The 13,343-nt window shown below is 41.6% G+C and overlaps 1 protein-coding gene across 1 annotated transcript; it reads right to left on the bottom strand.

The window, feature by feature from the left end:
- Positions 1-204: 204 nt before the first annotated feature.
- On the bottom strand, positions 205-12,538 carry sall4 (spalt-like transcription factor 4). Its single transcript, XM_088937609.1, has 4 exons — positions 12,472-12,538; positions 3,064-5,532; positions 1,956-2,260; positions 205-642 (listed from the first exon to the last, which is right to left on the bottom strand). The coding sequence occupies exons 1-4, from the start codon at positions 12,536-12,538 to the stop codon at positions 205-207; spliced, it is 3,279 nt and encodes a 1,092-aa protein (XP_088793735.1).
- Positions 12,539-13,343: the final 805 nt, after the last annotated feature.

The following is a 13,343-nucleotide window of genomic DNA, read 5'->3' as shown; positions in this document are numbered from 1 at the left end:
AAATCCCAAAATTTCGCAAAGCAAAAATAAAACAAAAAGTGATTGTACTCATTAATGAGCAAATGTTCAATAGAAACATAGCTACCATAAAAACCTTTATACATTTCAGTAGGAAAATACGAGGTTTTGTCGTCATATCCGTAAAAAGGAAACAGCAAAAAAAGACCTGCGACTAAAAATATCTGCGCCTCATCTGGGTCAATTTTAATTCACTGCGATTTTGCTTTCCTCCATGAAATGGGGAAACTGGTGTTGTTTCGGCACACTGTCTGCTCCGTTCTTGTCGATTTCAGCTACCGTGGCTGGGAGGCCTGATTGAGTTCCATCCATCTTCAACAAGCCACCACCTGAGCCAACGAGGGAGCCCCCAGCAAGACTACCTGGCAGTGGAACGCCTCCATTTTGGATCACGGAAATCTCATTGTTTTTCATCGCTAACCCATTTGTAAACACAGCAGCATATTGGTTCCACACAGATGGATCAATGTTGATTGGTGGAGGAGCCAAATCTTTGGTTGGAGGTACCATCTCGGACGCCATTTTGGGTTCGGCTCCTGGACCCATCAGCGCCATGGGGTTATCCAGAGACAGACGCCTACCCCGCCTGGCGGAGTTATTCCACATGTGAGTTCCAACATGGACCTATTGAGAGGAGCACAAAGCAGTGAGAAACCACGCTGAATCTCAAGCCCGATCAGCATGTCCATATGGTACCGCAGCAGCATCAAGCATTTCATTATCAATTCAGACTACCCTCACAGCATAGCCAAAGGAAAAAAAAATCTTATGTTAAACTGAAAGGCAACCTCAATACAAAAGGAATACAGTATAAAGGATAAATGGACAGTGGTTGGCTGTTTTTTATTACTACCTGACTATTACCTTAAAGGGCAGGTTATGTTGCATTAACTAGTAATCAGAGGTAGAATGGAAACGAGAGCACCACATGTCCCTCAAGGAGTAGAAGTGCTTATTCCTGGTGCAGAGGTTAATTCCAGTACTAATAATTCCTAGTAAGAAAAGCAGCTGAAGCACAGAAAGGCTAATTTGGGGTTATTTGTGAAAGAGCAGCGTCATCAAACTAGAGAATTGGAGTGTATGGCAAACTAAGATCACTTCCAAAGGTTTAAAGCTTAGGTCCTTGTCAAATGTTTTGCAATTTGAAACCCAAATGCACTTGTTTCCTTGGAAACAAATCACACCAAAACCAAACTGCAGGAGTGATGTGTTCAAGCAAGCAGACTTTGAGTTATTAAAAATAAGACTGGCAGAATTTATAACTGCATCGCTAGTTTATCTACAAAATGTATTGTTGTTTTACATCTCTCATCATTAATCAGTAAGGAATAATTATTTTGGGTAGAAAGACCAACATGCTAAGCAAGTTAAGATAAAAGTAAAAATTGCCTTTGCTTGAATCTCCCTACACTTTATTTCTCTGGAAATACAATAGATGCATATAGAAGTGTTCTTTTAACTTGCACAATTATCTGCTATGAATGAAAAGCACAGTATGCATCATCCCTTATGAAAAATCCTTATAGTTTCTGATTGGCAAGAAAGAAGGTTTGTAAGGTATAAGTTTGGTATGAAGCTGGAAGTGCACAAACTTAAAATTCATTTTCAAATTAGCTCAAGTTTTATTCAGTTTTCCTGGTATTAGACAGATGAAGTCTAAACTGAAAAAAATGTTAACACGGAACCAAATTCTCTGTAAGTGAACTAGGTGTTTAAATCAAATTCAGGTGTGAATTCAAACCTTCTGCTGCTGGTTATGCAAAATTATGAATTCCACAAAACACTATCAAACCCATTGATTTCCAAACCTGTTGTCATCCATCCACAGACAAGGCACTGCAATCCTTATTTTTTAAGGTTTGTGTTCATGGGGAAAGGGTATAGGAGATCAGCACCCTAAATATACCCTGCACAGACTGGAGATAATAGTTCCTTACCTTAAGGTTGCCCTTGGTGGTGAAGGCTCTCCCACAGATGGTGCAAGCAAACGGCTTCTCCCCAGTGTGAGTACGCTCATGAATTTGCAGGGCGCTGGCAGAGGAGAAGTTCTTCCCACAGGTGTTACACAGGTGCTGTTTGGCAGAGCGGCGTGGAGGGGCAGAACCGGGGAGCTGCAGTCCTGACCCCATGGGTACCTGAGAGACAAACTGGCTCGGACAGCCCACACCACGCTCCGGTGGAATCTGCATCTCCAGTTTAACGAGACTTGGAGGAACTCTCATGAACTGCATATGGCTAGCACCTAATTGCAAAAACAAAACAAGAAAGAAAAACTCAAAACACGGCTCAGGAGTGCGATTGGATGAATTAAAGAAAAACAACTTTATTTACATTTCCAGCATACTTTAGCAATAAGAACAAAGATCCTCCTTGAAAGGTTATTTAAGTACTACTGTGGTGTAACGAAAAACAAAAGTTAAAAAAACTTATAGCAAAGGAAGAGATCATCATGTATTCTAAATAGTTCAGGTGGGTAGCTGCGTCAGCATGCGTAGGCTGCAAAGGAACAAGTAATAGGTTTATTCCATGCTGAAAAAAAGAAGAAAGAGAACACAACGTTTTGGCCGTGGAGCCTTCTTCAGGTGTGAGCAACCTGAAGAAGGCTCCACGGCCGAAACGTTGTGTTCTCTTTCTTCTTTTTTTCAGCATGGAATAAACCTATTACTTGTTCCTATGTATTCTAAATGATTTTTAAATACAGTAAACTCATGATAAATTAATCAGGTTCCCAGTTCTAACCATTTAAGGCATGATGGAACTCTCCCATCCCTCTGAGTAGCACTGGTCCTTGATAACAGTCAAATAACATTAAGTACTTGGTTTTTGGCAGAAAGTGATTGATTAAACTGAAGAATTGTTAAACCTAGGGTACACAAGCTGAACACCTCCATTCTATTTTACTACTTGATGTTTGTTGCTGCTAATTCTCACCTATAGGGCTGATATTCTCATCAATTAGGTGTCTGAGCATGAAATCAAATTGAATTGCCATTCCTGGCTCCCCCTTTTAGCAAAGTGTACTCAAATGCATGCACAGTCACTTACCATAGTCACCATTTGAAATAGACAGACCAGGTTCTTCCTTGATTGCTTTGGGAATAAAAGTGGCAGACGTCAGATCCAGAGCACCATTGGGTTCAGGATCAAGAGAACCACTATCAGACTCTGTTCTGGATGCCACCCTACTGCCGTCTTCGGGGATGGCAGAGTCTGGAGACTTGGACTGGTTACTTCCCACCTGGCTGTCCACTGGTGATGCCGACTGGAAAGAGACGGAATCCGAGACAGTTGGGCTCCTGCCATTTTGATAATCCTGGTCCCTGGGCATGGCAGGCAAGTCGCTTAGTGTACCGTCACCTTCCGAGATGACGCTGGTCTGCCGCTGCAAGTTTAAAGAAGAGGCGACACTTTTCATGTGATTCTCCAAAGCAGCAATGCTGGAGAACAATGGCAGTGGAGAGTCAGTTTGTTCTTCTTTCACAGCAGGAGGGGGAGGCAGGGCTTTCGGGACGTCGCTGGCAGCTTCCTGTGTCTCCTGCTCCACCTCGGGCTCATCCAGGCTCTCTTCGTTAAAGCTGTTCAGTTCAACAGCCTTGTCGTCTAGAAGGGGAGAATCCATCTCAGACCCTTCGAAAGAATTATCCGGCAGTGGGGTGTTGGGAATCTGGCCTCCCATGTGCATGCGGATGTGCTGCTGTAGGACCACAGCATTGGTGAACTTCTTCTGGCAGATGGGACACGAGTGTTGCATCTTCAGAGGTGTGTTAGCCCTGTGGACACCATAATGGGCCTTCAGGTTGCCCTTGGTAGAAAAAGCCCGCCCACAGATTTTACACTTGTAAGGCCTCTCCCCAGTGTGAGTGCGGTAATGCATTTTCAGCGAACTCTGGCAGCTCAGCACACGGTGGCAGATTACGCACTCATTTGGGTCATCGGTCTTCTTCTCGAGGCTCTCCACCATCTGCTGAAGCTTTGCGGTTCCGGAGCTCTGCTCACTCGGAGCAGTGCCATTCACATGGGGCAGGCAGCCCAGGCCTTCTGGGGATTCCATGTTCTGGTCTGAACCCGTGTCCTGGTTGAACATGCTAGAGGAAATGGATGTGCCGTCGCTTCCTGAAGACGACGGTCTCTGGGAATATTGTTCGCTACTGTCCTGGGAAGGTTTGAAATTCTGCAGCACAGGTGGGTGAAAGCCAGAGGCAGAGGCCAGTCCTAGCACCGGCTTGCTGTCTACAAAGTTGGACTCATCTGGAACCATAGACATTCCATAAGGAATCCCACTGCTGGTGGGAATGTTGTCAAGGTGCTCTGGCACAGGGTGAGGGTTCATCCGGATGTGTGGATACTTGTCTTTGTGCCTCTGGAAATGCACCTTGAGATTTCCTTTGGTTGTAAACCGGTTTCCACATATATTGCATTTGTAAGGCCTTTCCCCAGTGTGAGAGCGCAAATGGATCTGAAGAGCGCTGTCGTTTCCAAAGACTTTTCCACAGAACTTGCACTTGTGCTTAAACAGAGGCTCCTCCGATCCAGTCTTTGGTTCAATGGTAATGTTGGGTGGCTTGCCTTTCCCTTTTTTCAGGGGATCCAGACCAGCTGAAAGGGCAGAGAAGGGGTGCTGGAAAGCCAAGGTTCCAGGAGATTGAGGCAACAGCGTCGGAAGCCGGGGAACTAAATTGGGGAGACCCTTAGAACCATCTGGCTTAGGGGGCACCATTCCTCCAATTCCTGAGAGAGATGCAGGAATGTTGTGGGAATGAGGTAGCTTTCCTTGCTTCAGGCTTTCAATAGAAAGGCTTTGTGAACCAGTTCTCTTCCCAATCAAGGCAGCAGCAGCAGAAAGCTGTTGCGACAAATGAGCTCCCAGGGCTTTCAAGGGGTCTACAGCCGCGCCAACAGCAGACGGAAGGCCATGAGGAGCCATCATGGCCACCTGGATCCGAATTTGCTCAGTTAGCTGGATTTGCTGAAGCTGCTGCTGCTGCAAACTCACCAGCTGCTCAAGAATCATAGGGATGGCATTTAAGCTGGCTAGCGACTGAGAGGTTTTACCAGGCAAATCAGATGAATGCTGAGTCACAGCCACTTTGGTGCTGGGCATAGTCTCCAATGTAACATTAGTGTTTTGCATTTTGGGGGCTGGCAAATAGGAAACAGAAGGGTTTTCCGGTGCCTCTCGTTTTGGGGGCTCTTCATGGTTCATTTCCGTCTCTTCCTCCATGCTCTCTGCTGCCCCAAGTTGGGATTTTAACTGTGGGTCACCAGGGGACAGGCCTTCCGGGTTTTCAGTGCGGAAACTCTCATGTGAGCCTTGTGAAAAGTCGGGAACTATTCCTCCGTCGCCATCTTTCATAATGACCACCTGCTGGCTTTTAGTGCAATTTTTCTGATGCTCCAGGAACTCGGACTGGTCAAAGAACTCTGCGCAGCACTTGTCACATACACAGGTCTCTTCAATCCTTTTTCTCTTCACCTCAGTCCCTTCGTCTTCAGCTGGGCCTTCATGCAGAGCCCCTAAAAAAGAAAAAAAAGACTGAGGCTAAACACTTTAAATCAAGGAATTAAATGTATATCACACTGATCAACAATTAGCACAAAGAACTGTCTTGGGATTGGAGGGCGGGGGGGAATCCTAGCACAGGGGTTGACAACCAGAAACAAGTGCAGCACTTGAGGAACTGGTGCTTTTCTCTCATCTGAAAATGTTCATGACTTAACTACAGAAAATGTCCAATATTTTCCAGCTCTTGAGCAGGTACCTCTAAATCGTGCAGGATCCTGGTATTTGAGGGCCGAATTCCCTATTCTTGGCAGTACTGTCTTTGTTTCAGACAGCTTGAGTAGTCAATTAAATTAACCTCAATATTGAGGCATACATTTCGAGGTCATATTCTTTAAGAAAGCTGTATACAAAAGCTACAGAAGACATGAGCCTGGTTAAAATAAAAATACAGTTAGTTTTTACAATACTGCAGTTTGCACTGGATAAATTAAATGTTTCGGAACAAGGTGCACGAGGTGTTGCAGGAGATAGATCAAACCCTCTACTCACTCCACTCTGAGGAGCAACACAAGTGGAACCCAAACAAATTTCAAGACTGGCCATTTCAAAGAGCAAGAACATTTGAAAATAGACGTATATCACTTTCTCTCATTGGAGTATTAACTGATACAGGCTTACATGCACAACATTACAATGGGGATTGTTTCATTTAAGGCAACTAAATGCATTCTCTTCACAATTCAGAAAATCTAGAGACACTCCCAAATTAGCCAGTTTTCATTCACAGATATTAATGTGTTAATGGTTGGTTATGGTTGGTTTAATTTATTACAAATCACAGTTCTCGCCACTTTAACCGAAATACGTCAACTTAAGTAGAAGACATACAGAATGTGATGCACTGCATTCCCAATGCTAGGTTAATCTAACTGGTCACATAAAAAAAATAGCCTTACCGTAACCAATTTTATCTAATGAAATACATTTATACTTCATATTAGCAAAAACAAATGTTTTGTGCAAAACACAGCCATATACCGATGCTTGTGGTGAAGGAAGGGAAACAAGATACCACCGACAGGAGGATGCTCACACATCTCGACACCAATGGAGTTGCAGACGGAAACAATGGGACTCCCAGCTTCTTCATCAGAACTTTAACCCAACTAATTTAGGGTCAGTGGTGAGGGAAAGCTACTCCTGACAGGGCAACAGCCAAGTTCAATGAAAAAGGAGGCTTAACTCTTGTTCCTCATGGCACATAACCAATTAACCTCCAGAGTATCTTTGGGAGGTTACACAAAGCCACAGTACCCAGAGAAAGCACCATATAGATACAGGAAGAAGATGCAGATTCACAGCAAAGCACCCAAGCCTAGAAAAGGACTTGGGTTAAACAGTGCTAGCTATTAGTGCTGTACAGGAACCCCCAGCTGAGCTTTTAAAATGTAGTAAACATGTGAAATACATTTTAAGAGGTAACTGATAAATAGATCTAACAACGTGTAATCTTAAAATCCTTAACCAAACACAGTATAGCCCTTACGCAGAAGAAAAATCAGGGTAGCTCTTTTTTTTTTTTTACAAAAACCTTTTGGATTTAGATGACCTGAAACAAAAATCCAAATAATAAATGAACCATTGAGGTATCTCCATTGTTTTCTTGTCCTCCAAACTCAGAATTCCAGGAATGTAATCTCCAAGCAGCTCATAATCCAATAAATGGAGGGAATGCAGTGTTTCCCAGCAGGGAACAGTGACACACAACTAAAGAATCTGCACTCAGGGAGACCATATCTCTGAGGTGCTTTTTAAAAGTAGAGAGCGTTTATAAAAATGGAAATTAGCCAAGAATGTAGAAAAAGGTGATTTGCAGTTTTTTTTTTTTACAATTAGCTCTGATTACCTGGAAACTGTAAAAAACATTTGTTTTCCACTAGTTACACAGTGCTACACTAAAAAAAGGGTTCTAAATAATTTCAGCTTCCAACACATTCCAACATTGTCACCATCTGCTAGGGATAAACTGATAACCAATGAGCTGATGGGAAGACATTACAGATAAGCAAATGTGATGTCAGTTTGTTTCTATTGGAAATTGGGAAGTCACCATTAATAGTAAGTGATCATTATTCATTATATGAAAATATATGCATTAAAAAAAACTAGGAAATCACTGGAGATAATTGATTTTCAAAACAGAAAATTATTTATAATACAAACTTAGGTTTAAACATTAGCCAGATCTTATCAGGAAGGTGTGTTTGTGTGTGTGTGTGGGGGGAGGGGGGGGGACCACAGTATTTATCCATTTGCTTGTCACAATAGGCATTCCATCAAATGCTAAATATTACAAAAGGCTGAAACAGTGTTACCAAATACCATGGCAAATCCCCTGTGAGCAGATACCTGCTGTGGCCCAACACCAAGAGCCCCTGCTTTTCATTAGCATCTGCTGAGGAGGGGAAGCAGCTGTGATAGTGGATCAGAGGGGGCAGGTCTATGCAGCACATGCTGAACAGCACAGGATCAGCTGCAGTCAGCACAGTCTTTAAAATGCTTTACCTCCCATTTATAAAACAAATGGCAGCAGGAGAAAGCTATCACCTTTAACTAGTAGCTTTTATTGGAGACTCCAAACTAAGCCTGCAAGAAGGAGAAACCTACTTGAAAGCAGTTTGAATTTCTGGCACAAATTGCAATGAAGCAATGGCAAAATAATATTTTGCCATTCTTTGCCAGGGGTAGAAAGTAACCAAAATTAAGAAAACCAGCTTGATGAGCGTAGCAAAATGCTTTGGCTTATACAAGACAGCTAGTGTCAAAAACCTGAAAAAGATCAAAATGCCAAGGAAAGAGTTTCGGATCTCTTTCCACCAACTGCACATGATTTAAAGTTGGTCTTGGGGATACATGCAAAATATTGCCATCACACTATCACCCCTGCAACCATTCGGAGCAAGAGCTAAGATTGCTGCATTTTGGCTGTTTTGTAGTTACTGGGAGTTTTGTTGTAAAAAAATTAATTCACAGTACCAGCACTGAGTAGTTGGCCTCCTGTTCTTACAGGAGGAAATCATTGAATTTAGACAACCAAAACGATATGCAAAAGTACAGGCACATACTCCACTTGGTTGGAATAATGTACGCCAAGCATTGAAATTCCGAGACTGAGAAGTTTTCCATAAGCTTGCCTACACTTGTAAAGATTTGCATCGGGATTTTAATGGAGACAAGGGACTTGGGAGTGATGCAACAACAAAAGATTGGCTTCAGAAAGAATGACATCCATAAAAAAAAATAACTTCCTCCAAGACTAGAATAAAATCAAATCAAGTATGTTGATATGCAACGGTGGTCTTTCAATGAACACCGCAGGAGTTAAACACCATGAGTAATGGTCTTCACTTCAATATATTTAGTTAAGAAAAGCGTTTTAAAAGAACCATACTTAATAAATAAGGACGTCTGTCTAGGGAAGCTGTTCTCAAGCAAGATCAAGTACGTATTGCTCTCTAGGTTAAGAAACTCCCAACAGCTGAAGCCACCTCTTTAAGAAAAAGGGAGAAGTGAAACACTAAGGTTCTGTATCCTAGCCAGCCTTAAAGTGCAAGCTCTGTTGTCAAGGTCAATTGCAAAGTGCCCGTTATTGTAAGCTTGACATCAGCCTACCATGCACAACAGGCAGCGAGAGGCAAAGGTTACTACAGCAGCTTTGTCAAAATGTCACCAAGTGGTTTTGTTTCAAGCCAAGGGCCCAGGGACTGGGAGCTATCTACTACGAAGTTTGAGTCACAACAAGAATGTCAAAGGCATGCTTTTAACTAAGCGCCAAATTCAATGCCTGTATATTTCTGTACGGACTGTAGACTGTAATGAGTTACATTCATGGGTCACAGCAACAGCTCCTGCTGAAAAGCGAGCAGACTCTTGAGGTTTGAAAAAAAATAAGGGAGACGGAAATACAGAACCTTTCAGAGCTGTACAGTTAATCATCAGGTTAGGGTGTGAAGTTCAAGAAAGGAAGATCTTTTTCAAAGGACTGAGCAACATTAAATTAAAAACAAAAAGACTGACAATGTACATCTATACTAGCAAACAGGCAGCTATGTTTTCCAATGTGATCAGCAGCATTGACGTCTAACAAATATGCCAAAATATCTCCTTCTCCCCCTCACTCCTTACAGAATATCAATGCTTAGGTAAACACTTAATATTGATAAAAAACAGTAACAAGCAAGGATACTACTTTCTGGAGATAGTGCCTTTTTTAACAGAAAGCAATGATATAATTAAAGACATCTCAAACGTCCTATCCAATTTAAATTCACAGACCCCTGACTCAAACAAACCCCACTGTAAGAACGAGGGTGTTGCTGCTTGCAGAGAGAAATGAATATACTGCATTGATATTTAATTTGTCTGTAACTGACTGCAAGCAGCAATTTAAGAGCCTAATTGTTAAAAATGCTAATTCTTTCATGCAAAAGAAAGGGCAGGCCAGACTTGTTAATAGCCCAACAGATGACTAGAGGGAAAATGTTGCAAATGGCATTGTTTAAGAATGGCACAAACTCTTCAAACCAGTTCTAGTTAAAAAAGAAACAATACCTGTGTATATACCTCAAATAGGAGAAAAGGAGAAGTTTCAAATATGTATGAGTAACTAATAGCGGCAATAAAACCAGTAACAGTAAAGGTAAATCGATAGTTTAGATTTGTTGTGCATATTCTAGAGACGTGTACAAAGAGGCAATTAAAAATACTTAAGTATCCGATACTGTATTTTAAATGCTGATTGCAATTAAACACACATAACATTAAACAACCCCGCAAACCTTATTTTCCCCAAGTGATGCGAGGAAAACCTCTTCCATTGAACTTGTTTTCAGTTATTTCTATAGATGTGGAACAGCGGCTATTAACAACGATGCGTGTCCATGAAAGCTTGAATTCCGGAATTTGAGATTTAGCGGTGCAGTAGCCCATTTAACCCCGCGAGGGCGCCAGAGAGAAGGACACCTATAGTGCTGTACCTTTACCCACTAAGAGATGGAGATTGATTTACTAAATGGAACAACTCTTTAGAGCAGAAAGACAGCGCACTGGATCCTAAAAACCAACCCTTTTCTCGGAAACAAGAATTGCGACGTCTTGCCGTATAGTAAAAAAAAAAAATGACGCCAGTAATTCATTAATGAAATTTACACGTGTAAAACTTGGGTTTTATTAGAAAAACAGTACTTCGAATGCACGGGTAGACGTTTATTGGACAATTACAAAAGCAGAAAAAAAGTAATTATAGTTATGAATTTGGCGTTTCTCCGGTCATTACCTTTAATCTACCAGTTTGAGTACATGCGTCACACCGACTTGCAGTGTAAGGACGGGTGCTGGGGGCAGCTTTTCAACTATTTACATATGGAAACTCCAAATCGACCCCCTACAACACTCCGCTCCATCCCCCACCACTCCATATGCACAAAAGGAAACAGTCATGCATTAAACTAGGGATTTATTACCTTTTGGTCAGTTTACTCTTCATGAGTCACATTTCATGGCTACCAACATGTTGAGGCACCTTTGTTTAAAGGGGACAATAAAATGAAGGCTATAAACAATAGAGGTTTCAAACTATTTTCACTCGGTTTTGCCATCATCCAATAAAGTTTCCCCCTATCATAAAGCCGAAAAAGATGACCATTTAAGGGGGCTCTCCAATTTATTTCCTAAAAACCATCCCAGGCAAAGAAAAAAAAAGAAACATTCCTCAACAGTAGATACCCAAATACTACAGATCTGAAGAGACTCGGAGCTTTAAATTATATAGGTGTGTATCCTATAAATCAATAATAAAAAATAACGTATACACTAAACGCTCCTGCAAAAAAGGCTTCAAGTAGGAAGCTGATTGGTTGCGTTTTTTAAGGTACATTCAACCATATGTATGCGTTTATCTCCCTTATTTAAAATATTGAGGCAACTTTTTTTTAGACTACAGTTGGTCATAATTTAACACTTGACAAAACGAAACAAAATCAGCAATATGCTGTCACAGCATTTTTTTCCAGAGGCACGCACCTGGCGCATTAAAATAAATATGAAAATAGTATCAGGTTTGTACGAAGAATTAAAAATGTTATTTTGGCAAGTCTGAAATCAAAGATGGCTGTGAGGGTCATGGTATAGTGTCTTCTGCGGCCGCGACCTCAAGGCACAGTTATGTATAAAAAAATAATCAAACGTTTAATAACCTAAAACGAAGACCCAAACGACTACCCGTTCGTCATAAAACGCAATTAAAGAGATTTATCAGTAAAGTCCAAATACACCCAATGTGCCGGTTGGATTCTCTTTCAAGTTTTGACCAGCGTCCATCACGAACAAGTTTCAATGAGATCAATAGCCACGCCAAAAGCACACAGGGGCGAATCGCATCTAATGGCCAGCGTGAGTTAAAATACGTAAAGCTAGTCTAAAGCCTAAAGATAAAAGCGAAAAAAGCGAGCTCTTAAAAAGTTAGAAATGGAATCGGTGCATATTGTGGAAAAAAGTAACAGATAACAGCATGCACTGGTCAGCAATAGGCAACTCCTTTCTCTCCGGCCATCTCATATTCTATTGCAGCCTATTGATCACTCTCCGATTACCGTTTGTTAAACTTACGTTTCTATTTATAACGTAACCCAAGTCAAAGGTTTAAAAAAAATCATAATAAAGAAGCAAAACGTATCAACCATGCAATGAGATTGATCATGCCGAACCATTTTTTCCCCGTCAAAATTAAGAGATTCTTTAGTAAAGCGCACGGTCAGTTCCAAGGGTCACGATCCTGGCCAAAGTGCAACGAGAGGGAGGAAAAACAGTCCAAAATTATAAAAATCTACTTTCCACTACTTGATTAAACTCCAAACGGCTCCAGTTCGCACAGTTCCGCCGACCCAACTCACCATTTTCCGCCGAACCGGTCTCCTCGGAGTTGATGTGTTGCGGCTTGGCTTGCTTGCGCCTCGACATGGTACCACCATCGGGAGCAAAATAGTAATAATATTTTTTTCCCTTCTTTACAACAAATTCTCAGAGTTGGGAAATTAGCCCTTCAAGTAGAAATGCGCATGTCAGAGTAATTATGATTATCAATAATGCATTGCGATTTATCATGGGCCTCTGACAGCTGATTGGCTCCAGTCCAAGTGCTTACAGATTATTCAAATAAGACCCATTGATGAGAAACGCAGAGTGCAAAAAGGGGGAGGGAGATGAGAGAGAGAGAGAACTTGCATCGAGCAGAGGGAGCGAGAGAGTGAGAAATTGTACAGCATCCAGGGAAACACTAACACAGATTCACCCTACTTTGGGACTATGGGAACTGTAGTTTGTTTTTTGTTTGTGTGTTTTTTTTTTTTGGAGGGGGAGTTCTTTTTCTTTCATTTTCTGACCGGACCGGACTACTTCCCATCGCTCACACGCGTAAAACCGTGATATAAAGGACTTTTTTTTTTTAATGCAAGCAGCTGGATGAATTAGAATCACCTCCAGCAAAAGAAGCCCGAGCAAACAGATTGTTATCTAAACAATGCCTGTGTTATCCAAAATAAAATTCTTGAAAGTTAACATCTTACTGTAACTGTTACATACAGTCATTTCAACACAAAACACGTTTTCGCCTTTTCCATCACGTCTTTGAATTTCCAAACCTGTCTAGAATCAGTTCATTATTAAATTATTAAATATCTTTTTTGTGTTTATATGTAGCTTCTAAAAGCGCGCCTCTGCTTTTTTCCTTCCTCGAATTCGGGTTTGGCATTAAAACTGGTGTTAC

The sequence above is a fragment of the Atractosteus spatula genome, chromosome 19 (assembly GCF_055471065.1).
Source record: "Atractosteus spatula isolate fAtrSpa1 chromosome 19, fAtrSpa1.hap1, whole genome shotgun sequence".
NCBI lineage: Eukaryota > Metazoa > Chordata > Actinopteri > Semionotiformes > Lepisosteidae > Atractosteus > Atractosteus spatula.
Note: the sequence above shows the minus strand (reverse complement) of the source record. Positions and strands in the feature narration are given on the sequence as shown.

Coding starts and splice junctions, on each gene's coding strand:
- sall4 (XM_088937609.1), bottom strand. CDS start 12,538: ATGTCGAGGCGCAAGCAAGCCAAGCCGCAACACATCAACTCCGAGGAG. Junction 2,261..3,063: donor TATTTCAAATGGTGACTATG/GTAAGTGACTGT, acceptor TTTTGCAATTAG/GTGCTAGCCATATGCAGTTC. Junction 643..1,955: donor CCACCAAGGGCAACCTTAAG/GTAAGGAACTAT, acceptor TCCTCTCAATAG/GTCCATGTTGGAACTCACAT.